General features: G+C 44.7%; 1 protein-coding gene and 1 pseudogene across 1 annotated transcript; one reads left to right on the top strand and one right to left on the bottom strand.

Annotated features, from left to right (window-relative positions):
* Nucleotides 1-518: 518 nt before the first annotated feature.
* Nucleotides 519-4,503, top strand: LOC120703541 (annotated as a pseudogene).
* Nucleotides 4,504-25,372: 20,869 nt separating this feature from the next.
* LOC120703540 (ATP synthase protein MI25-like) lies at nucleotides 25,373-26,500 on the bottom strand. Its single transcript, XM_039987656.1, has one exon. It carries the CDS (start codon nucleotides 26,263-26,265, stop codon nucleotides 25,645-25,647), a length of 621 nt encoding a protein of 206 aa, XP_039843590.1. The 5' UTR covers nucleotides 26,266-26,500; the 3' UTR covers nucleotides 25,373-25,644.
* Nucleotides 26,501-26,710: the final 210 nt, after the last annotated feature.

The raw sequence follows: 26,710 nt of genomic DNA, 5'->3' as shown, positions 1-26,710 counted from the left end.
TCTTTAGTTAGAGAAGAAAGAAACGGATACGACATGCATTTCATGGATATAGGACATGCACGAAGTTGATTGGATGGTTGCAATAATAAAGATGATGTGGCTGATTCAAAGAACACAAAAATAGTAATAAATCTTTATGGACCCTAATAGTGATGCACATGTTGATGTGGATAAATGAAGTAATTATATATATTCTAATTACTTTTATAAATGAATAAACTATTATAATTAAATGTTACTGGATTGCATGACATGTTGACGTGGATAACAAAATGCTAGTGGGTTTTAATTGTATGTAATAGTGCATTGCTAAGGTGGATAGCTTGCATGTTGAGAAAAATCTCTAATGAGGACTAACTATATAGGTTTTATAGATGTCAAAATTAAATGGGCGAAACCCAATTACCAGACGGTAAAATGCGAAACCCACTTTTAATATTTGCGAAATTTCAAATATCTCCACCTGCGCCTCCCCGCGCCCCCACCCCAACACCCAAAAAAAAAACCCCAAACCGGCGACGGCCGATCTGCCTCCACCCATCCCACAGCCCCTGCGCGGCTCTTCTCTGCCGGCGACGCAGCCCTCCCCTCACCCTTCTCCCACCAGCGACGCCGCACTGCACGGCCCTCCTCTCACCGGCGACGGCCGGCCTCGGCCTCCCCCCACCGGCGACGCCGCCCCTGCGGGCCAGCACGGACAGCGCGCGCGGGTGCCCTCCAAGCGCGCGTCTGCAGGGCCGGCAAGTGGGCTCTGGCCACCGCGTGCCCCTGTCGTCTGGCTTCTTCTCCTTGCTGGAGGCATAAAAAAAACACAAGAAGCATGGCCAGGCACAAAGAGCCATCAACCCCGGCTGCCAGCGGGACGCCATGGAAGGGGCGACTACGCTCGCACAACGTGACCCCTCAAAGCTTATTCTCGCAGAGGCACCCTTCCTGTGCCAAGACCCGGGGCGAGGCGGAGCCCCAGACGACGAAGAAGCCGGCCGCCCCCAAGAACACGCGGAGATGCGGCGGCTGCCGGGCTGAGGGTGCCGGGGCTGCGCGGGTGCTGAGAGCGCCCTCCCGCCGCTCGCCTCGCCTCGCTGGCAGGGATCCGGAGCACCCGATTGTGATAGACGACGAAATAAAGGTGGGTTTTTTTTTGGGGGGGGGGGGCGGCGTCTCGATCGTTGCGAAATAGGTTCGGATAGGGGGTACGATATGCGTTATTTTTTTTGCTTGATTGGTTCCTGCTTTTTAAGAATTAGAGGGGGAAACAGTTCTATGATTTAGGCTCTCTTTTAAATACGATTGAATATGAATAGTAAGTAGTAACGCAATAGAAAGGGTGTCATGGCTGTCAAGAAAAATCTTATTCTGTCTTATTTGTTGCCATCTAAAATTATTTTATCTCACTGCTCACTAGTAATAGTTCGTAAGCTGTTTCTTGATATCTATATCTTAATATCATTTTGATCTTGTTGATGTTTAGCTCATCCTAATACTAGCATGTTCATTAGTTTGATATCTCCATCCAGATCACATTGGATTTGTAGATTGTAAGACGTGGCATTATAATTTCGGCTCACCATTTTAGGGATGTGAGGTCAGGGATAATCAATCAGCAATCACACCACTGCGCAGATCCCCACGGTTCCATCCAGCTGGTAAGAGTTTGGGCAAACAACTGCTGCCTCAGAGGCCCCTTGTTACTCATAACAGAAAGACTCCAAATGCTTCAGGGAAAGATAATAATATAACGAACCTTAGGAGTAGCCAGAGAAATGCTGCAGCAAAGGCTTTGCCAAGGATGAAAAGCGACAAGGCGCCACAGCCACTGTGTTCGAATTCCCCGGATATTCCTATCAGGAAAAAGATTGCAGATCTATCTTGCAAAAAGAAAGAGAAGAAAGAGCTAAACGCCAACCCTTGTGAGGTGCTTACTAGAAAGAGGAAGAGAGGCACTGAAGGCAGATCCTCACCAAAGAGACCAAATTACCAGGACCTCCAATCACTGCCTCCAGATAGCCAAGAAATTGCAACTAGCAATGAAACCAGAAAAGTTAGCCACCAAAAGCCCAAAATTGGGGATGATAGACTGATGAACACCGAGGAAAATAATGAAGAGCCATCTGGGACTGAAAGAGAAAGAAAACAAAATTTTCATGGTTCAGATGATTGGACAGAAGAGCAGGATGTCGCATTGCGCAAGGCATACTTCAGTGCCCGACCTTCCCCGCATTTCTGGAAGAGAGTTTCCAAACTGGTAATTCGAGTCCTTATGATATTTGCTTTAGTGTTTTCATCATTTTTTCATAATTGCAACAGGTACCCCAAGAACCATTATTGTATATCATTATCTTGTCTTATTTTATCATAAAAATTGAACAAGAATGATGCAGTTAATGTATTGTGGTCTGACATGATTTTACATCTATTTAGGAAATGCCCACGCAAGCATGGATTGTTCATGGTTTTTTGTGCTACTCCTTGTAGCTTAGTTGGTATTCCTCTTATGAATGATGTACAACAGAAACAGTAAAGTGCAAGGCTAGACACTTGTCCACAATTTTGTCATAGTCCAACTCCAACCTAACCTAAATAATAATTAGTAAAATGGGATGAGTAATTGCAAGATGTATGGTCAACTATAACGGGAAAAGAGAATGCTCCACTCCAAAGAATTAGATGGTGTCATTTTTCCGAACAAGAATGTCTATTTCCCAAAACTGTTCACTGTTCACAGTTAGCTTTTTGACTTTTATATTTGTTAGGTCGGTTCTTATTTAATATTATTCATACATAATTGTTACTTGTTAGGAAAGTCCTCTTTACAAGTAGGCTTATTATAATTTTTATTCTCAAGCAAGGGTAGTCCAAATAAGTTCTTTTATCTCAGCTTCTCAATGTCTTCTAGTCTTGGCTGATGGCATGGAAGAAGAGCTCCTGGCTCGCCTGCTAAAGGCAGATGCCCAGTCGCCCATGTAATATCTCCTTTCCATCTGGTCTTGGATCCTTGGCAACAGCATGGGCATCTGCCCCACCCTTTACCCACCTGTGCAAATTACACAGGAAAGCAGTAGTTGTGAACCAACTCTGCTGGCCTGCCAAGGATGAATGCCCTATCCTTGGTCATCAGATCCTTACCCACCTGTGCAAATTACACAATAAAGCAGTAGTTGTGAACCAAATGCTGCCTGTTTGTTTATGAAACATATGGTCATATGCGCATTGGGCTACTTTCCTCTCTAAATGTGTAATTCCTGACATATTAGTAAATTAAAAATAGGCAATGGTATCTAAATACTTTGTAGATACTAGCTAGTAACACATGCCATACATTATGAACAATAGCATTTACATGTATTGCTTTCTGTCTTCTCCGGTTTTTTCTGACACTAACTCAGAAGAGCATTAGTGTTGTTAGCATTTATTGTCTAAGTACTTTTGCTGGCGCCAGTTCTTAGCATTCCTGACAGTTAATTTCCACTATTATTTTGACTTTTGACATTTTAAGGCAAACCTTAGTTCTATTTATTTGCAGGTGCCAGGGAGATCTGCTGAAGAGTGCTTCAACAGAATCCATGCTAACCTCTCAACACCTACTCCTATTGCCCGTCGTTCTAGGATATGCAAAGCAAAGTTTTCTCCTCTAGCAAATTTTTCATTATCCGATCCTGAACTTCCAAATCTCTTGGAACCTGCAGTTGGGAGGCAAAGGACTTCTAAACAAAAGAGCCTAGCAGCACAGAAGACAGTGAGACACTTGCTTCAAAAGCAGTTCCTCATTGACCATGCTCATGAGGCTGATCACTTCTCAATATTTGAATCCTCACCAAGTGCCTTACAATTGAACATTTCTTTTGAGGATTCTCCCGGGACTCCTCACAGTAGTGTGAATTCAGGTTCTATGCCCAGGTTCAGCGCAAGTGTTCTTTAGGACAAAAGAAACCATTTTCACGGTTGAAAACTAAGCCAGATGAACCAAGCCCAGGAGTTTTGAAGCCTGTGAAGAATGTTATCTTGCATGAGAAGTACATTGACCAGTTGTCTCGCAGGCAAGGCACAAAAAGGCCTCGTAGAAAGACTCCAGGTTCTAAAGCTGCTGATTCTGTGAAGGCTCATTCTGAGCAGAAAGCTGGTGATCTGAAAGCTGCCAAAAACGGTCTCATCTCGGAAGCAACTGACTTTATAGGCCATTTTAAGAAGCTGCAAGCTAATTCCCTTGCGCATGTCATCGAAAATAGTGAAGATGATGAGATTGATGGTTCTGAAGGTGACTCATGCCAGTGACCATTGCCATGATGATAACACAAAAATGGAGCCTGACTATACCAAAGCTGCCGCGTTTCACGAATATGTTTTACCGTGAGTATACCAACCTGCAAGGGGGAAGGAAGGGGGGTGGTTAGCAGTTTGTCAACTAACCATAGTCACTAGTGCATGACTGACAATAAGGCTAGGCAGTTTCCAGTACAATGTCTATATTCGGTTTTGTTCTTGTATTCAGTTTTGTTCTCACTAGTTCCTTCATGCTCGTTATGATAATGTTACTACCTTATGCATGTCAAAAGCACTTGAAAATTGAAATAAGGGAAGGAAATGATGCATTCCTCCATAATCTTTTTCCCTGTAAGTTTTGCCAAATTATCCAATTATTGACAGTGATTCAATTCATAAGAAATCATCGTATAATCGTATCCTTCTTCCTGCAGGAGTAACAGCTTAGGTGCGTTTTGTTGGGTACGAGCTGGAAGGTGTTTTAGCTCACAAATGACACATGTACATACAACTATTGCCAAATACTCCCTCCGTCCCAAAAAAATAAGTCATCCTAGAAATTGTAGAATAAATTAACAAAAAGGTAAAATGATCATGTTTGTCTCTATTTATTATCCATATTTGACACTAACTGATTCTTGCAAGTGTACTTTCAAAATAGGGTAGGATGACTTATTTTTTGAGATAAATTTTGAATCGTAGAATGATTTACTTTTTGGGACGGAGAGAGTAGAGTCTAGAGGTATATATTTGTAGTCCCTTTCGCCGCGCGTGGCATTTTGGCATTTGGCCATTCATTCTAAGAGCATCTCCTGTGGATCCTCATTTCCCAATCCAACTATCATACTGGGAGAGTTTGTGTAAAGATTATGCTCTAACAAATTTCTTTTACCTTTTCTTTTTCCTAATAATTACTAGGACAAACCAATATTGCATCCTAGCTCTTCCAAAATAGAAGACTAACTCTTCCACGGTAGTTGGCTTGGGATGAGATTATTGGGGAGCTGCAAAAGCAACTCTTCCAATAATCATAAAAGAATTATTGAACATCTCCATTAGTTGGTGTTGGGGATCGCTACCTTCGGGTATTCACCCGAAGGCCGTAAGCTACGGCGGTAACCTTCGGATACTCTAGCACTAAGGTAATGCGACCACATCTCCCCCAGCTTGGCTACAAGAACCTAACCAAAGGTGATTCGGTTCCACGGGCAGAAGCACCAAGTACATCGAAGGTGAACGCGCTGGCCTTCGGGAGCACACTGAGAAGACCGGGCGTCCCCGAATGAGGAGACAAGAATCAACCGAAGGTCTCCCTCATGGTCGACTAAAGGAAAAGCACCACGTGGCATCAGAGCGCTGCGAAGGTGCCGAAGGCTTCGGAGGTGGCATGAGAAACGTGATCATGTAGACAAATCCGACTTAATATACCCCCTGAATGTTAGCAGGTGAGGGATATTCTGGGAATTAGTAGGAGAAGGTCCGGGGTATAAATAGCCCCCCTTTTCTACCTTGAGACGGGTTGATAACTTTTTACCATTTGAGAGATATACTTCTGTTCTCCCTCCTTGTCAACTCTGTATCCTTCACATTGTATGTTCCCTGTCTGGTCGATCACTAAATGAAGATCCCAACAGTGGCGCCCACTGTTTCAGCTCGAAAAGCAACCCTCGATGGCACCACAGAAAAAGAAAGCTCCTGCCGACCCACAAAACAACCAACCCCCACCACATAACACCCTCGGCGACCAGCCTATACTCAAACAGACCAAAGATCCCGAACAAGAAGCAGAAGACACCGAAGCTTCGCGTGTGCAGTTCGATGAGCTCACAGTAGCAGCCATCAAGCTCAAGGCCCGGGAGAAACAACTAGCCACTAAGCAAAGAGCTTTAGACCAAGCAAACAAACTAGCTGAAGCTAAGCGCAAGCTCATGGCAATGCAAGAGGAGGTCGCAAACCTACAAAAAGCTTATGAAGAGACCCCCGGAGGGTCATCACAACAACAGGAAAACCACAGTTTCCGCCAAACCAACCACCTTCACTATGATGAGTAGCCCCCTCAACCTCCGGTCAATCTTCCTTTCGACCCCACCTCACCACTCTCTGCCACCTTACAGCAAACTCCATGGCCGTTAGGCTACAAACCCACATAGCTGCCCAAGTACAATGGCTCCGCAGATCCAACCCAATTTCTCATGGCTTACGAAGCAACTATCGCCTCAACTGGTGGAAATGATTCAATCATGGTGAAATCTTTCGTCATAGCCTGCGAAGGTCCAGTGGCCAACTGGTACTCCTATCTCGCCCCGCAGTCAATCACAAGCTGGTATCAACTCAAAAGCAAACTTCTGCAAGATTTCCAAGGTTTCAAGAGACTCAACACAAACACAGTGGCACAGTTCGAATGTTACCAGTTTGACACAGAACCCCTATATGATTATTTCCAAAGGTTCGTCCAAAAGAAGGCCCAAATCCCCAACTTCCCAGAAAAGGATGCGATTGAGAAATGCATCGAGGGATTATTGACGGGGTTGGCTTCTCATCTTTCGAGAGAACCCCCCAGAACACTCAACGAGCTGTACACAGAGGCGAAGAAATATGCCAAATCAGATGCTGACCATCGCAGGAGAGTCAAGTAGAGAAAAATGATGCGCCAATCAGATAGATACAACCAGCAAGCATGGCAGTAGCAAAAACCTCAAACCCAGCAACTTATCTTGCCTATTGAACCCTCGCAAGACGATGAAAATCCACTAGCACCCGGCTCCTTTATGATACCACCCCCAAGCCCATCCAAAGCCCAGCAATACTCAAATGACAATCAACCATCGTCCAGAGGCCATGGCAGAGGTCGCGGCAGAGGAAGAGGAAGGGGTCGCGGACCCTCGAGGGACCACAGAACCAACAAGTGCCCAGAAAAAAAAGAAAACCCTCGAAAGAATGAAGGCTGAGAAAAAAAGCCAAGCTAGTTGGACATACTACCTGGTCTCAACCACAACAAATCCAATATTTACCTCCCACAACAAATCCAATATTTACCTCCACCTTAACCCTTTACCCCAGCACACCGACCCCCCATCTACAACTACAACCCATATGTTGGGTATTTTAGCGTCACGAATAAATCCGCAAACGCACGGATACCGTTGTAGCTTTCACCCCAGAGTATTCCAAGGGTTATCGAATCCACAGGGAACATCTGTGCACTCTCTTCTATTCTAATCGGTCCAAGGACACACCAAGATAGGTAGAAGGGTAGAGAGAATTCCTAAGATAGTGCTACTGTTGAGTTGAAGGTCGATCTCTCAGGCACAATACTCACTTCGGGCACCGGCTTACAACTGCTCTGCCAGTCGACTCCGGCCAACAGCTCTACGCTATATCCGAACGTGGTGGATTATGAAGGACCAATAGAGCTGTCACCACCTACTGCCTACCTCTACTAAACCGTGGGATATAAGGCAAATGAAGGATAACCCTTAGCCTAGACACCACACCTACACTACTGATTACTACTACAGTCTAACTACGTATGATATCCCGTAGCAAACTACAGCACTCTGTATGAATACAGAGCGACGAACCCGCGAGTAAGAGAACTGATCTCACTCAACTACAAGCACTACTAGCCTATACTATACCAAGTATAAAACTAGAGATAGGAACCACGAATACTTACTAAACCCGAAGAATGTAGCAGCATCCGTAGAGGTACAAGCTGGGAGCAGAGAGCCGACACCCCGGCACTTCTCCCGAGCTACTCTCTCACTCTCGTAGAGGTACAAAATGGAGAAGAGCGCCGAAGACCGGTGCCCCTCCTGAGTACCTCTACCCTCTCCCTAAGCTAGGACTACTCTAAACCAAAGAGGAGGCTTGGAGTTGCACTTGGTGGATGCCTTCATTTGGAGCCGCTCCCCTCATATATATAGGTGGGAGCCACGGCCAGCAAGGTCGGTTTCAGCAGGTGATCCTCCCAGAACCAGCTTCTAGGACCAATGGGGAGCTGCCACGTCGAAGGTTGAGGTCGGTTGGTGCTGTGGGCAGGTCGGCCGACCTCCAGGTCGGCCGACCTACAGCCGGCTCCGAATCGGCCCAACTTTGGCTGGGTGACTGCTAGGTGGGCCCTCATCACTAATCCACTGGTAATAGCTCTTGTATAAGTCGGTAGCTTACTCAAGTGGGCCCATGAATCCATGTGAGGCTGAATATCGTGCTCTGATTGGTCGACGCCTTTTGCCTTGGATTGAGGAGTGTGTTTCCATGCTCTTGAAGTATGTTTTCACCCTTATTTCACCTGCATACAAATATTTACCAACACTCGTGGAAATGGTTAGTAATAAACCCCTACCACTATGTTGATGATTACATTTTATGTATGTATGCAGGAGTTGACGGTCTAGATTTGGTACTTAGGAGCCGTCAACAACTCCCCCACACTTAGCCTTTGCTCGTCCTCGAGGAAAGCAGAAAGGAGTAAGGTGGAACATGACTTCCAAAGGTATGAAGCGAGCATAAGAGATATTCCAAACCATACCTTGCACTTGTGAACTTTGAAGTGTCTATCATGTCATCTTGGGTAGTTGAGGAATGGAATGGTCGCGAATCAAATCACTTCTACTCCTCATGTCAAGTAGCTTGGGGGTTTTTCAATAAGTTTTCAAAACAAACCTTGCTTAGCTCCTTATTTGATTCTCTCGGATCGCTCAATGTGTATATGTCCTTACCAAGGCATTTGACTTGCCTTTTCTTCATCCTACTTCTAGTGAAGGCAATATGTGGAGCTCAAGGTAGGGTGTGAAGGATAACGCATACTTATATCACATGTATTGCAAAGTCAAAGACCGGATCCAAAGAGAAAAGCAAGTCATACAATCAGATCAAGATGTGCACGTGTATGAATTGTGATGGATGGAATGGAAACTCATTTTGCATGATCTCTCTCCCTATATAAATTCTTTTGAGAGTATGGCTATCTTTTTTTCTTTTCTTTTTTTTCATGGACCTTCATGTGCCCACATTTTTTTTCTTTTTTTTCAATACTTGGACCTTCATGTGTCCATTTTTTTTTCTCGATAGCCCATGCCTGTCTTTTTTTAAACAAAAACTGGAGAGAGAGACCAACACATATAGTGGAGCATTTATTTTGTGGAATGAGTGGATGGTACAATACTAACTCCTCAAAGAAGCATAGCAAGGGGGTATGTGGTGTGCACATGAATCTTGATCATGAAAGCATGAAAAGAATTCTCTCAAGGGTCACAACAATTTGACAAAGCTCAATGCAAAAACAAGCAGCATATGTGTGCATGGTTTTCAAGAAGTATCATCATATGGCTTTGGTAGGACTTTGGCATATCAAAGAGGAGCTTCGCAAAGGGTTTTCTAAATTTTCAAATAAATTTCCCAAGCACTTAAACAATAAAGAGAGAATATCATATCATTCAAACCATATCTCAAACGTCAACTACTTAGATGAGCATGCTTTCCTAAATATTTTGGTTCACAAGCATCAAGGCGATAAGAATGGAATAAAACATATGCAAGCCAACCATAGGAAACATGTAGAGCAGGAGCAACACACTGATTCTTGAGTTTGATTTTAGTGAGTAAGATTTAAAAACCAATCAAACTCATGAATCAAAGAGAGTTGAGAGGTAGAGGATGCACAAACCATCGCTTTTGAAGAAGATGGGGATCAAGGCAGTGGTGATTCGGCCAAACCACTAGGTGGCTGGCTGAATTTGGTGTCCTTGCCTTGTCTCTTGTCATGTTGGTGCATACGATTTTGTGCGATGCATCTGTGAGAGATCTTGAATGTGTATGTCAATGACGATCTTGAGAGATCTCCCCGTAGCAGCATCCGTAGAGGTACAAGCTGGGAGCAGAGAGCCGACAACCCGGCACTTCTCCCGAACTACTCTCTCACTCTCGTAGAGGTACAAAATGGAGAAGAGCGCCGAAGACCGGCGCCCCTCCTGAGTACCTCTACCCTCTCCCTAAGCTAGGACTACTCTAAACCAAAGAGGAGGCTTGGAGTTGCACTTGGTGGATGCCTTCATTTGGAGCCCCTCCCCTCATATATATAGGAGGGAGCCATGGCCAGCAAGGTCGGTTTCAGCATCCTCCCAGAACCGACTTCTAGGACCAATGGGGAGCTGCCACGTCGAAGGCTGAGGTCGGTTGGTGCTGTGGGCAGGTCGGCCGACCTACGGGCAGCTTCGAATCGGCCCAACTTTGGATGGGTGACTGCTAGGTGGGCCCTCATCACTAATCCACTGGTAATAGCTCTTGTATAAGTCGGTAGCTTGCTCAAGTGGGCCCATGAATCCATGTGAGGCTGAATATCGCGCTCTGATTGGTCGACGCCTTTTGCCTTGGATTGAGGAGTGTGTTTCCACGCTCTTGAAGTGTGTTTTCACCTTTATTTCACCTACATACAAATATTTACTAGCACTCGTGAAAATGGTTAGTAATAAACCCCTACCACTATGTTGATGATTACATTTTATGTTTTTATGCAGGAGTTGACGGCCTAGATTTGGTACTTAAGAGCCGTCAACACCATACAATCCTAATTGGCAACACCAGCCAGTTCAATCCCAAAGACAATCTTCCCAACCCATAGCCGAAGCTCAAAACCACAAGGAACTCCCTCCACTGCCTGGCCCACCACCAAAACTGTGGCAGAACCATTTTGAATTACACCAGTTCGAGTGCGCTAAACATCTAAACGCACTCAACCGGTATAATCATTGGTCTGTCGGGTATCATCCCGATGTAACCACTGAATATCCGATCGTAACACAAGTATACATCCCGCATGAAGGCGAGTCAGAGATACAACATTCCACAATATTTTACATCACATAGATAAAGGTGTAACTTACATCAGAGTTTTGAAGCTAGCAAGCCGAAGCTCTAGCTTTTACAAACTTATTCCAAAGGAACTTAGAGAAGTTTAACAGGAACTAAGTGTAACAGAGAAGTTCTGCAGCAGAAAAGAAGACACAACTATACACAAACATCGTAGGATAGGTGCCATGGTAAGGCCAAGCATGACATCATTCAGCCAAGTCATTGCTGGTTGTGGATGGTTCCCATTCCATAGACCAACCAGTAGGTAAAACACTAGGCCAAGTCAAACTAGTGTTTGGGTCTTCCAAAGTCATTCATTAAAAACAAGGTCACAAGCAAGACTAAGTATGCTAATACTCAGCAAGACTGACCCGACTAAGGGTATATAACAGCCCTTTAACTAGACATTCAAACTTGTGAAGGCTCTGGGATTTCTTTCGCTGAAAAGCAACAAAGAGTAGGTCCTTACTTTCAAATTTTAGCTTTCAGATTCTAGTTGGATTAACCAGTCTAGATAAGCACCTATCTACACAAATATGGTTGAGAAATTAATTGCATCCAACAAAATTGAGTATCATAATTGTTCCACTTCTTACTCTATGTGACAAAGGAATCAAGCAGTCTCAATATCCGCGAGAAACGGACAATTCTGAATCTAATTTCCAACCTTGCAAGGGTAAACCTAACACACACGCTTGGAGTACTGTCGAGTCACTCCCAAGCAACCGTTTGCTTCTCATTCTGGTTCATGGATCTGGGCCACTCTTCCCGACTACAGAGAACCACCACATCTCTATACCCGTAGTGTTGCAACATAAATTTAACTTCTTATCTCTAAGAGAGAGTGGGAGGTATGTCCATTTGCCGGGCCGATCAGTTACTAGGCTTACCGCGTACCATATTTACGGCATGTGGCTAGTACTTTCAAACGCTTAACCACCGCTACCACACGCTGCGACCTTATCAAGTTCATCAACACAGACGGACTTTAACAAATCCGTCCATGATCATTATAGTGATTGCAAGAAAGTAAACAATCAACTCCTATAAAGCTCGCGAGTGACAGGCAATCACTCAACTTTTACGGGTCCTATTAGCATAGCAGCTATTTCGGACTCAAAGCTAGTATTCAATCAATAGGAACATAGAATTATGCATCTAAGTTTTTCATTCAACTCCAATAATTTAAATGCACAAGTAAATAATAATAATAAGTTGTATAATTTAAAATAATAGGATTATGCACTAGGGCCACCCTTCAGTGGTGTCTAAAGAGTCAGTAGGCTTTGGCTCTTCCGAATCGGAGTGCGGAACTTCAATTAGTTCAACAACATTTGCCTGGGCTTCAGAAATATCCCCGTCGGGTTCCTGGATGAGCTCGTATGTTCCGTCTGCTAACGATGTTGTTTCTATATATAATGCAGTAATTGGAAATTAGTGAAGTGCTTGAGTATAGCTTTCCTTCATTAAAAAGCTGTAAACCAATAAAGTAAACATTTAAGACTAAACTTAAAATTTTTACTTTACTGGGCAATTGTTTATAGAGTAAAAGTGAACACAATAAACTCCATAAAATAATATAAAAAAGGTTTTTATTTAAACAACAAAAAAGGATTTTTAAAAAATAAATCCTGAAGAACATAAACAAGACACTAACAAGTAATTTTAAAAGTACAAACTAGAGTCTACTAATGGTTTAAAAAAAATTATATAGAGTTTAACATACTCTAAAGAGCATATGGCCAAAAGCTCACTCAGAATATAGCTCTGGAACAAAAGATATAAATAAAAAGAACTATATCCTAACCCTATTTTTAGAAATAGCTACAAAAGAAAACAACTTAAACTCATAGCATCAAACTGTAGAGCTAATCACAAGGAACATAACAAAATTGGTTTGACATTTTTCTAGGATTTTTCAAAGTTCACTTGAAAAGGAAAAGATCTTTTTGTAGAAAGGACCATGGAAAGTTTTAAATCAATGCAATCGGGTCCTCAGCCCAAGGAAGAAGAAGGCAGGGGAGGTTTGGCCAGATTCCAGCGAGGGAGGTTGCCGGCGGCGAGGGTGCTCCAACGATCAGGGGCGAGAAAAGGGTGGCCGGTGAGTTGCGCTGGAGCAAGGCGGAGCTACTGGGGTGCTTGGGAGGGGCAGAGCAGCACTGGAGCGGTGGTTCCACGGAGGGCAGGAGCTCGTCGGAGTTGAAGGAGGGCGGCAGCGGTGGATGATGGTGAATGAGAGGTGTGGCCGGCCAATTTATAGGCCGAGGGAGGGGAGGATAAGCGTGCGGGGTTCCTTGGGGAGATAGACTCGGCCGGGGGGGAGGGGAAACTGGGGGCGGAATGGGGATTCTATGGCGACCGGCGGCGGCGGGAGTTCCTGTGCGGCGTGGCGCTGAGGAGGAGCACCAACGAAGGCGGTGGAGCGGGTGTAGGAGCTTGTGGGCGACACATGGGGCTCCAAAGGTGGTGCGGGGAGCCGGCGGGCAGGCGAAACAGCGGCGGCGCTATTCCGGCCAAGCGGGAGGTAGAAGAAGGGGTTCCAGGGACTAAAGTAGAAATTGTGAAAACCTCAGGGGCTTCACTGTAATCTAAAATTTTCTATTGTTCTAGGGCTCAAATGAAAAAGTGTCCAAAATGAAAGTTGTTCAGTTTTTCAAGATCTACAACTTTTATGTTGCGCAAATTTGCACTAGATCAAATGATTTTGAAATATTTTCAAAAGTTCGAATGAACTTTAATTAATAAAAGAAAAGTACTTTTTGGTTGCAAATTACAAAAATTTGGGACTTATTTGCAATAAAGCTGCCAAGTAATGATTACTAGCATATTTGCAAGAAGGCCCTTTACAAAGTTAAAATTACACCCTAAGCCAAAACTTTTTGCAAAAGGGACTTGTAATTTTCCATAATTACAAAAATACCCCTAATTTTGCATTGAAAATTTAAACTTTCATACAAGAACAAACACAAATTTCACACATTATCCTACGTTCTAATTACCAGACAACTGAAGTGTCACAAAAACAAGAAGCCCTAACTTCAAGCAATCAACCCTCGGCCCTACCAACCTTCGGGATGATAATGCCCATCACCGGAGGTTCATCCCATGAGTTCGAAAACAAGAGGCAACGCAAAAACTATTGTACGCAAGTCCACTACATCGTAACCGAAGGTCCTACCAAGAAAACACAATGGTCTCATGTTCCAATCACCTTCTCTGAAGAAGATGTCAACCTCATTGTTGACACAAATTTGGTAAACACACAGGTGGTAGAACGTGTGGATCGCAACAATCAATTCACCAGCGAGCTCAGATGGCGACCGGTCAGACCGGTCACGCCAACCAGTCAGACCAGTTGGATGCAGAAGCAAGCGAAGACATAGAACCTCAAGCTCAGAAGGGACCCCGTCGGAGCTCGAAGATCTAGGGTTGTTCTAGGGTCGGCAGGCCACCTAGAACACCCTCAGATGCCGTGGAGACGCAAGAAGAACAGCAAAGGAGTTGGAAAAGCTAGGGTTTGGAAAAAAAGGTAAAGTGAATGTATTTGATTCGATTGTGGTTAAAAAAACCCTCAATCGGTCGTGGCCTTTATATTTATTGGTCGGGGAGGTTGTACCCCTTCCAAATCGGGTTACAAAAGGACTCTATATTACAAATCTTAACCAACTCGGACTAAACAGGCCTAGACTGGTCTGATCGGTCGGCCCGACCGGTCAGACCGGTTGGCCTCGGTGTTTGCCAATTTTGGCTGCGAACACTCATCAGCCACCCTCACACCGATGTCCTTGTCATTGAGGCAAACATCCAGGGGTGGACCATACGCAAAATACTCATCGATACAGGCAGCTCGGCGGATATTCTATTTTCAAGCACCTTCGACAGAATGAACATTGACACAAACCTGCTACAACCTTCAGAATTTCCACTAATGGGATTTGGGGGAAAGAGAGTGAATGCCTTGGGCAAAATATCACTCCCCATGTCCTTCGGCGATATAACAAAGCAAGGACCGAACACATCACCTTCGATGTGGTCAAAATGCCATACCCTTACCTCGCAATACTCGGTCGAGGAACAATTAACAAATTCAAAGCTGTCATCCATCAAATATATCTCTGCATGAAGATGCCAGCATTGGGACATCACAGTCCATGGGAACCAACAACTTGCAAGAGACATCGAGTGTGGCGTAACCCTCTGACAAAAGAATGTCCACATCCTCCAGACTAACCGAAAGCCAACACCATTCAAGGAGCAACCAAGAGGCAAAGAAAAGATAACCTTCAAAGAGGATTGCGAAGTCAAAAAGGTACCTCTGGACGAGCACCTGCCCGATAAGCTAGTAACTATAAATGCAACCCTACAACCTGAAGAGGAAAAAGAGCTACTTGAGTTCCTGTGTAAGAATCAAGATGTATTCGCATGGTCTGCTAGTGACCTTCGCGACGTCATCAGGGACATCATCGAACATCGTCTCGACATAGACCCATCCATAAAACCCAAGAAGCAGAAACTCCGCAAAATGGCCGATGACAAAGTCGCAGTTGTCAAGGCCGAAGTCCAAAGATTGCTAGATGCGAGGGTCATACAGGATGTCAAATATCCCGCATGGCTGGCAAACACAGTACTGGTCAAGATGAAAAATGGCAAATGGCGCATGTGTATTGATTTCACTGACTTGAACAAGGCATATCCGAAGGACGATTTCCCCCTACCCAGAATAGACAGAGTGGTCGATGACGCAGCTAACAGTCAGCTCATGTCACTTCTGGATTGTTTCTCCGGTTATAATCACATCTGGATGAGGAAAAAGGACGAGGAAAAACAACCTTCATCACTCCATTCGGAACCTATTGCTTCATTAGAATGCCCGAAGGTCTCAAGAATGCGGGACAATCTTTCTCCAGAATATCTTCAGTAGTCCTTGGACCTTAGCTGAGAAGAAATATCCTGGCTTACATAGACGACATTGTTGTCACCAGCTCTGTTAAAAGCAATCATGTGGCAAACCTCGCAGAAACCTTCGCCAATTTGAGAAAGGCAAACTTGTCCCTCAACCTGGAAAAGTGCATCTTCCGCGTTCACAAAGGAAAGGTTCTGGGTTGCTTAGTCTCAACCAAGGGGATCAAAGCTAACCCAAATAAAGTCAAAGCCCTCTGGAACATGGAGGAGCCCAGTTCCAGCAAGGATGTGCAGAAGCTAACAAGGAGAATTGCCGCCCTCAACAGATTCATTCCACGCTCGGCTGACCAAAGTTTACCTTTTTTCAAGGTGCTCCGCAATGCAAAAAAGTTTGAGTGGGGTGATGAACAAAGAGAAGCCCTTCGCGCACTAAAAGAATACTTACAAAACATGATCAAGATGACATCCCCAATCCTGAAGGACACACTACTACTATACATTGCTGCTTCACACTCCGCTGTCAGCGCTTCTCTCATCCTCGAACGAGAAGTCGAAGGTCACAAGAAATAGTTGCCATTGTATTTCATCTCTGAGGCTTTGGCCGGCTCCAAGCTCCTATATTCAGAACTTGAGAAAATAGCTTACGCCGTGATTATGTCTGCTCGTAAGCTACATCACTATTTCAAAGCACACAAGATAATTGTGGTGACAGATCAACCACTGCATGATCTCTTCAACAATAGAGAAGCTTCAGTCAGAATTGCCAAATGGGCTTCGGAACTCTCAGAATTCTGTATTGACTTCGCAAGAAGAACAGCCATAAAATCCCTAGTCCTAGCAGACTTCATAGCGGATTGAACATCACCTGCCTTCAAAGAGGAACCTCCGACAGAAACCTGGATTGTACATTGCGACGGTGCTTGGTGCAAGGATGGTGTTGGCATAGCTGCAATCCTAGAGTCCCCCTCTGGAGAAAAAACAAGATATGCAGCCTGTCTCAGCTTCGCGCATCCTGATCCATCAACAAATAATACAACAGAGTATGAGGCTCTACTTTAAGGCCTTCGCAAAGTGAAAGCTTTGGGTCATTAGAATTTTATCATAAGATCAGATTCCAAAGTCATCAGAGATCATGTTGAAAAATATGCCGAGGCCAGAAAGCCAGAGCTTATTGAGTATCTAGAAGCAGTAAGAGCAATGGAGAAGCATTTCAAAGGCTTCGACATCGTGCACATCCCAAGAGCTCTGAATGGAAAAGCTGACAAGCTAGCAAAGGCAGCAGTCAGAAAAGAGTCATTACCTCCGGATGTCTTCTTCGAAGAGATCATATAACCTTTGATCAAAGCAAAAAAAAAGAAGAAAAATGAATCGCCGCCATCTCCATTGAAGACTGGAGAACCCCCATAATGGCGTATCTTCGCGGCAACCTTGAGCCAGCAAATGAGATAGAAGAAAAGAAAATGTTCCAAAGGACAAGAGGCTATACAATCTTTGAAGGTGAATTATACAAATTGGGTGTCACAACTCCATGGCTGAAATGCATCCCCGCTTCACAAGGCATAGAGTTGCTTAAGGAGATTCATTCTGGTCTTTGTGGCTCACATAGGAGTCAGACAACTTGTTTCAAAAGCTTTCAGACATGGTTTCTTCTGGCCTTCGGCATTAAAAGATGCTCAACAAATCGTAAAAACTTGTCAAGCTTGCCAAATGATGGGACCGAAGTCAACAAGACCTTCGGAACGTTCACAACTCATTCCACCAACTTGGCCCCTGCAAAGATGGAGAATTGATCTTGTCGGTCCACTCCCTACAGCACAAGGCAATTACAAGTACGCCGCTGTCGTGATCGAGTACTTTACAAAATGGATCGAAGCAAAGCCATTAATCAACAAAACCTCCGAAACAGTCCGCAAGTTCTTCTGGCAGAACATCATCTACAAATTCGGAGTTCCCAGAGAGATCACAGTTGACTATGGCAAACAGTTTGACTCTCAGCTATTAAGGGAATTTTGCCATAGTCTAGGCACGAAGCTCATATTTGCCTCTGTCTACCACCCACAATCTAGCGTAGCAGTCGAGCGTGCGAACGACATAATTTTCAGCAGCATAAAGAATTGTCTGTTTGACCAGAAAAAAGGAAAGTGGGCAGAAAATCTCCCGAAGGTCATATGGTCTCACAATACTTCAGAGTCTAGAACAACCAAATTCACCCCATTCAGACTGCTTTACGGTGCCGAAGCTATGACACCAGAAGAGCTTAAGAATCGAAGCTTAAGAACAACTTCTCAGAATAATGAAGCACAACCTTCGAACGAGGCAGAACTCTCCGAACTGGACATTCTCCAAGCTTTAGAAAACCTTAAAAAGTACCAGCAAGAAACTATCAAATGGAGAGACAAATACATAGTAAAAAAGAATATCTCTGTAGGTGACTGGGTTCTGAGAAGAAAGCCAAACGCCAACGGTGTAGGCAAGCTCCAGTCCAAATGGGATGGCCCATTCCTTGTCATCAGGAGCAACAGGCCTGGATCTTACTGCCTATCAGACAGCGAAGGAAACGAGCTGCAACATTCCTGGAATGCTGACAGCCTCAAAAAAATCTACATGTAATATAAGCATGTAAAAGGGCCAGGCCGCAAAGTTATAAGCGACCTTGCACCTTCACAATTTATTTTCTTTCATTTCAAGGGTTGTACTCTTTTCCTCACATAGGGGAACTCCATACTAGAGGTGAGGTTTTTAATGAGGTGGACCTATTGTAAACTTTCCAATTTAATAAAGTTTTCCCCCTAAATATCTCACCGCCGAAGTAGCCTAACGGCAAACTTCGCCACGCATTCGTCGTATGCTATGCAAAAGTAAGTTAGCGAAGTTTGCAGTATCCGCAAACTTAGCATACTTATCCAACAATGCACAATAAGTGCTACGAAGCCAAGGGGCTTTCGACCTAACAAAGGATCGAAACAAAAAAAAACCTTTGGCGAAAAAAAACTGCACAAACAAGTGCAACACACCCAAGGGGCTTTTCGACCTTACGAAGGTTTGAAGCCAAAACACCTTCGGTGTTAAAACACAAATGCCAAAAAAACCAAGGGGCTTTGGACCTAACAAAGGATTGAAACAAAAACGCCTTTGGCAAAAAAAAATTGCACAAACAAGTGCATGCCCAAGGGGCTGTTCGACCTTACAAAGGTTCGAAGCCAAAACACCTTCGGCGTTAAAACGCAAATGCCAAAAAACCAAGGGGCCTCCGACCTTACGAAGGTTCGAAGCCAAAAACACTTTCGGCTATAAGACTGACAGCACAAACAAGTGCAACAAGCCCAAGGGGCTTTTGACCAAACAAAGGATTGAAACCAAAACAAAGGCTCAACCCCACAAACGCAACAAAGCCAAAAAAAACACAAACAGAACGCACAACAGGTGCCACCAAACCAAGGAATTGCCAATCTCGAAAAGACCAAATACACAAACACCTTCGGCATTATCCAAAATCCCGAGCAACATGAGCTAGGAAGGGGGGAGAAGTTTTTCTCACCAAATCAGCAGCACACATTGCTCGGGACATCGATAAAAATACCTCCGACGACAGTGCACAAGGAAGAGGGGAGACGTTTTTTTAAAAAAATTCTTGCGCACATCGCCTCAGAAGATAGTCCAACACTCCCCAAAAATGGCCTGAGCAATATGGCCTAGAAAGGGGGAGATGTTTTCTCCGCAAAACCTAAAAGCCCATATCACTCCGGTCCCAGCAGCACAAACACAAAGGACCTCCGATCCTAGGACAACATGCAGCGAAGCTGACAGCTTCGGAAAGTAAGCGCAAGGAAGGGAGGAGATGTTTTTCGAAAATTTTGTGCACACCACCTGAAGCTGCATCCGCTTAATTCTAGCCCATCCCGAAGCTAAAAGGAGGGGGAGACGTTTTTCAAAGAGCACTTAAGCCCCCACCACAGGAACGAGAAAATAACAAACAACAAGCCATCTCGAAAGATGAGCACAACAAGCCATCTCGAAGGATGAGCACAACAAATCACCTTGAAGGACGAGCACATATCTTGCATCGAAGATTCAACAAACATGTCATATGGAGTCTCTCCCAGACCAATCAAGAAACTCAGCCACACTAGGCCCTGGATGGGAGAAACAGTACACTTCCCACAGAGTACAAGCTGCCAAGTCATCGCCCTAATCACCCTCCACCAGTCGAAAAGTTTTCCAAAAGATAATTAAACTTCGAGCCCTGAAACAAGGAGATGTTTACAAAACCTCACTCGACATCATATCCCAAATAACACTAGCATAACTCTGCACCTCCTGGTTTGCTTCGCCAGAGCCAGCTTTGTCCGCCTCCTCCGCTCCACCACCCTCGACCGAAAGTCCTGGCTCCTGTATCGCTTCTGAATTCTAAAAGACAAAGCATAATGTGAGATCAAAGAGCGAGGTCAATAGACCAATACCCCAAAATCCCGATCATATTACCTCCAGTTGGGCAGCTGCAAGAGCACGCACGGCTTCTTTTCTAGAAGTATACCAAAACTTTTCAAAGAAGGCTGCCTTCACAGGCTGAACCCCCAAAACTTCACCACTCAAGTCGCCATACGGCACAAACGTAAAATCATCCTCCGCAAGCTTCGCAAGATCAGTGCATCCCCCGCGCACTTGATGCCCGAGAAGACCTTCGCAAAACAACGATGCAGCATTATCACTTGCAACGTCCATAATCTCTCCAAGTCCCTCAAACTCAGAAACCAGCCAATTCATTAGGCGAAGCACTCCCTCCCCACCCTCTGCTGGCTCGGGTAGTGGCAACGGCTCAGCACCAAGAACTGCAAGAGCTTTCTTGTACTCTATGTATACAGCATCGGCCCACCCCGCAATATCCGCAAAGACCTGCTCAACCTTCGTCAGCTTGGCGCCAAGATCCACCGAAGCATCGTCCTTCTTCTTAGCCTCTTCTTCCAAAAAATTCACTCTCTCCTTGAGAGATGCCATTCTATTGGCATCTTTCTCCATAGTGTCTCGAAGGCTCTCCAAAACCTTCTCGTTATCCGCCATAGCCAGTTCCATCTTCTCATTTTTCCCTTCAACAGTGTGTTCTCCTCCTTCAACAAGGAAGAAAGGTTGGTCAAAGTCCAAACCTCCTCTTCAGCCTTCTTCAGCTTGCTCACCAGTCCTAGCATCTCGTTGGCCTGTTTAAGCCAGATCTCTTCGTCTAAGGAAAGTTTCTTCACAGCGAAGCGGCTCGCAACTGCAAGTTTTCTGCTGAGATCTTCGACAATTCGAACCACCTCGGAGGTTCCACATTCGGCCAAAACTGCATCAAATTCTGCAGGTCAAAACTGTCACCTCCGGGCGATAAAACAATAAAGCATACACACATGATCATACACGCAACTTTATCTGGCGGTAGCACACCCAGCAAGCTTGGACCTTCGATCAAATTCTGCAGCTCCAGTATGGACATAGCTACAGCTGCATCAAACCATCCATCAAGTCACTACAGCGATAACAAAACCAAAAAATGGGGGGGGGGATCGAAGCTTACCAGTCTTGTCAATAGACGCTCCCATCTCAAGCGCATCATCACCTTTCGGGGGACCCTCAAGCAAATCCGAAGGTACTTCGGAACTGCCCCAGCACAAGGTGCAACAACGGCCTTCTCCCCTAAAATCTCCCCCTCCTCCACCTCCACAACAATGCGCACACTCAACGCGGCCGTCACCTTTGGCTGCAGCACCTTCGGGACCGCCACAGCCTTCTTCTCACCAATATTAACGATGCTCTGCAGCCTCCTCCGCTTTCGAGAAGCTTCAGGGGCATTGTGCAGAGCAATCAATGCCTTGGCAACCTCCACATGACGGCCAGAACCTGCGAGCATAGTGCCATATTCATCACCAAGATCATGGCGAGACAACCATAATGCTCCCTCGGGAGCAACAATCTCCCCACCCACAGTTTCTAACAGCTCCTCCATGAATAGGGGCATACCGCTATTATGAGGGAAAACCTCTTGATCCAATGCCTTCCTTTTGATACTCTCCGCCTTTTTGACATCAACCTTCGCAATCGAAGGTTTCAAAGACCCTCGGACATGAGTACCTACAGCAGCACTACTCCCGAAGTTCCCACTTCCTCTACTTTACCCTTCCCCTTTGAATTTTTTAGGAGAACCTCCGATCCAACATTCTCAGGCTCTATCATACGCTTCAGCACGCCCGAAGGTAAAGGACGTGCTTCGTATTCGACACACATTTCTGAAAGACATCTGTTCAACCGAATCTTCCCCCCGCAAATCTTCACCAAAGAATTATACTCTTCACGATTCCACGGGCCAAGCATCTCCGAAGCCTCCCTCTCCAGCTCCTCAACAATAACCTCATCACTTTTACCCTCCGGCTTCCTCAAGTCAAACAGGAGCAGCAATCTCGTAATCCAAGCCTGTAAACTTTTTGTGCACCAACTCCCTCGGGGCCCACCCAGAGGTTAATGGCCACACCCTTGCTGCAAGAAACTCTTCGACGATATCTCTACCACCACAAGCCTTGCAAGCCGCTCGAAAGGCTGCAATGCAGGACTATAATTCAGCAGAGTGCTTGATGAAGCCCGGCTGATAAGTATGATCAAAATCCTCAATTTCCGAAGCCAGTGGATATATCTCCTCACTAGATCCTTCAGGATCCAGAAATCCAATCTTGGCATAAAACCAATACCTAAGCCAATTCCCCTCCCACTTGTTCCTTTGGGCCACGGAAAGCATGATCTTCTCAAGCCCCACCTTCTTGTTCGGCTTGCGGGGCACGAAGGTGCAATAGCCTTTTTGCACCTCGCTCGGATCAGCGTCGCTGTCCACATAAACCTTCTGAGGCTGGCAGTGCAGCTCGAAAAGCCTGCAAAAGGCATCCACTAATACAACACATCCGAAGGTCTGCACTGCCCACAAAAATGTGGAAAGTGCCACAAACCCATTTGGGGTGAAGTTATACAACTTCACATTAAAGGGCTCCAAGGGCTTCGGTACCATCGGATCCACCGGGAACCGAAGGCCAACAGTAAAGAAATCCTTGAAAACACAACCTCGCCCGCCTTTGGCACAGGATGTATCTCCCCTTCAGGGGGACAGCACACTCCTTCCTCAAAATACCCTTTTGAAACATAGAAATCTATGGTGTTCTGCGAGACAAGAGACTGCTCAAAAAGCAAGGTCTTACGTTTCTCGGGAGCCATCAACTCCGAAACACTAGCAGAAACCTCCGACAAGTTTTCGCCGGACTGCTGTTGTGGTTCCGAAGGGCGTGAGGAACCAGCCCCTCCACTCGCAGGGTCAACCTGATCAGGGTCTGCACGAAGAACCCTGCATTTGATATTAACCATATCTACACAAAAAAAGGGGTGGAAACACAAAGTTAGCAAAGAAAACAAAGAGAAAGAACAAAACCTTCGATTGGCCTCGCTTTAAGCTTCGTGCAAGCCATCCTCAGCTCAAGAGTACTCACAAAAACAAAAATGTCCTCGAAGGTCCGAAAATAGTAACAATCAGTGAGGATGCGACAGGTGTACAACGCAAGCAAAGAGCGAAGGCTCACAACCCCACCTCCGCTTATATAGGGCCGGAGAAAGCTACAGTGCACAACGGTAAAATCGATGCAGAATACCAAGAGTCACCAAATCAATGTTCGACACGTAAGCCTAAACCTTCCAACCTTCGAAACAGCCCCCATGCCAACGCTTCGGGGAGACATTTTCTGGAGGCGAGGCCTCACAATCACAAGATCGTGGGTTCGAACCGTCGGCGTCGGACCTTTCCCTTGAGGGGCTACTATTGGCTTGGGATGAGATTATTGGGGAGCTGCAAAAGCAACTCTTCCAATAATCATAAAATAATTATTGAACATCTCCATTAGTTGGTGTTGGGGATCGCTACCTTCAGGTATTCACCCGAAGGCCGTAAGCTACGGCGGTAACCTTCAGATACTCTAACACTAAGGTTATGCGACCACATCTCCCTCAGCTTGGCTGCAGGAACCTAACCGAAGGTGACTCGGGTTCCACGGGCAGAAGCACCAAGTACATCGAAGGTGAACGCGCTGGCCTTCGAGAGAATGCTAAGCCGGGCGTCCCCGAATGAGGAAGGGGTATCCTATGGTGATTCTCTGGTGTAAAGCGAATATGGGTGTCTCCGCTTTTCAACAACTCATAGAAAAGTGTAGTTTTCGTTATTCATGGAAAAAGTACTTTTTGTGAATATCATATTTAGTACGATTTCTTTATAAAGAAACGATTGGTTCGGAAGCTGGGCATATTCACTTAATAGAAAGAGAAAGAGCATAGATAAACGTTTATAACAAAAGAAAGAGATACCTGGACAAAGAGACATGCTTTGCCCTCCCGGATGGATGAATCGGTGAACTAAGAGATAAACAAGAGTTTCCATTATTAACGTTATGATATTATCGATATCTGCTTTTGTGTGCACAGCTTCGTACACAATTTTATTAGAACTCCAAACCAAATCCTATCGGTAAGTTTTGAAATCTACATATTTTCCAAGAAAAAGAAAGCGGCGGAGCTGCTATAGACGCTTTGATTGGCTGGAGACAGAGATCTCTCAAGTGTGCAGTGATAGATCTTTAGAGATAGCCATACTGATGAAGTCGGCCCAAGCAATGCCCAAAGAATCCCATTTCTTTCTTGGTTGGACTAACCCAACCGGCAATTTCCGTCTTTTTGAATTGGGATAGTCAGATTCAGTCTTTCTTTCGTATCAAAGTCAGTTCTTTCCTTGATTCATTCTTTTCATGCATGACCTTTCTCGAACTTTCGAAAAATGATAGAATTGACTTTCCGCAGCCACTATTTGGACTTCTCCTTTTAAGCTAAGCAATTATGAACGGAACGGGCAAGAGTGATCTTTAAAAGCCCAGGTTGGCTTTCCCACTTCCAAATCCGTAATAGTAAAGTAAGAGTAAGGTGCGGATAGCGGACAATTTCCATAATAGATAGCTAAAGTGCTTAATCCTGAGAAGATGGGAGACGTCGATTGTTAGAGTACTCTTGACAAGTGCATTTCTCAAATTCTAAAAGATTGAAAGCATGCCTGCCTGTTTGTTCTTTTCAGTTCCAATCAACCTTCTTTTTCTTTTTGAATCCAAGCAAGAGGATGCGCGTTAGCGCAACGGCTTTCGCGCTAGTTGCTCAATCCGTTGCTTGTTTGGTAAGATTACCGAAATTGGATTTCCTATGCTTGCTAGATTGATAAGCCAGAGAGGTAGTCGGGGAATTGGTAGTCAGGGTCGGAAAATCATCTACTTGTAAATTATTTTTGTAAAAAAAAGTAGTACTCGTCCCGGAATAGGCATTATGACAAAGAACAAGAAGAAAAAGGGGATGTTTTGTTAATGGGAACAAGGAACTGTTTATAGCTGTCGCGATATAAATAACTATACTCATCCGAGCCACAGGAACATGTACATACGAAATACGAGAATTTCCACCTTGTTGAAGATCTGGTGGTGCTACCCGAAGACTTAAATGAATAGCCATCACTGTTAAGAACAACCGATGCCTTATGTGTATTGGATCCGCTCTTCTGTTAGCATGAACACATGAATGAGATTCTATTCCTCTTCCTTATTCAGCCATAATATCACCCCCCACCCTCACCTTTCTTAGGACTATCAAGCCTTCTCGAATTAGGTCTATGGGTACGAAGGCCTCTCGAATTTTTTCTACGGTAGAAGCTTTGAACGTAGACCCGGATACAAATCTTTCACTCACTGAAAAGTGAAAACCTGTGACTATATCGTCCTGAAGACGGATGCGACGGGAAGAAGTGGCATTTAGAAGTGTTGCTGACTTTACATTTAGGTTTCGGCATAACAAAGCTTGCACTATCTTTTCGCACTTAGGCGCACAGCGTGCCGTTGGTAATGATTCTACTACGGTGCTGCAAATTCGCAAGCTGATCCTAAGTAATCGTTGTTGTTCATTGGATTCCTCCGGAATGACTTCGTTAGGATTGAAGAATTGCTGCAATTCTTCCTGAATAGACTCGATTCTCCCGTCGAGAGTTTCTTTGAAAGTCTTACCTAAACTCTTCCGACTGAATATGAGAAAGCCTATAAAACAACGAGCTACTATCATTTCTTCATTATAGATTGAGATCTTCTTCGGACTTGATGCACAAATAGATGGAATAGCAGCAAATAGCATATTTCTATCCTTCATATCCGTTGAACTCAATCTCATCATAGGGTAACTACATCTTTTGAAGCTCTGCTCCCGAAAAGAGAAAGGAGACTGAGATAGGGGTTGTCCTTGGTTTTTCCAAGGAAAGCCTTCTTTTCTTTTGAGAACGTAAACATGAACGGAAGTAGCGTAGGACACCCACACTCGAAGAAATGGATCGATAAGAACAAACCGAACCTACACAGACAGAGAGATATTGACTTTTTTCACATCTGTAACTACTTCACATTTATTTATTTTGGAATTTATCATTTCATTTAGGATTCCCCCTCGGGGAAATGGAAAAGTCCTTGAGGCTTGGCGGCCCCGGTCATCAGAATATTAGCAAAACAAATTGCAAATTTTGCAATGTCCAACATTGAGTCAGGCCATGGTTGATCTGTCACCAATAACTCCTCAATGTCTAGTGTTTTTGTTAATAGAGGATTCTTAATAAGAATTTTATTGA

This window comes from Panicum virgatum, chromosome 4K, assembly GCF_016808335.1.
Source record: "Panicum virgatum strain AP13 chromosome 4K, P.virgatum_v5, whole genome shotgun sequence".
In the NCBI taxonomy this organism is placed as follows: Eukaryota; Viridiplantae; Streptophyta; class Magnoliopsida; order Poales; family Poaceae; genus Panicum; species Panicum virgatum.
Note: the sequence above shows the minus strand (reverse complement) of the source record. Positions and strands in the feature narration are given on the sequence as shown.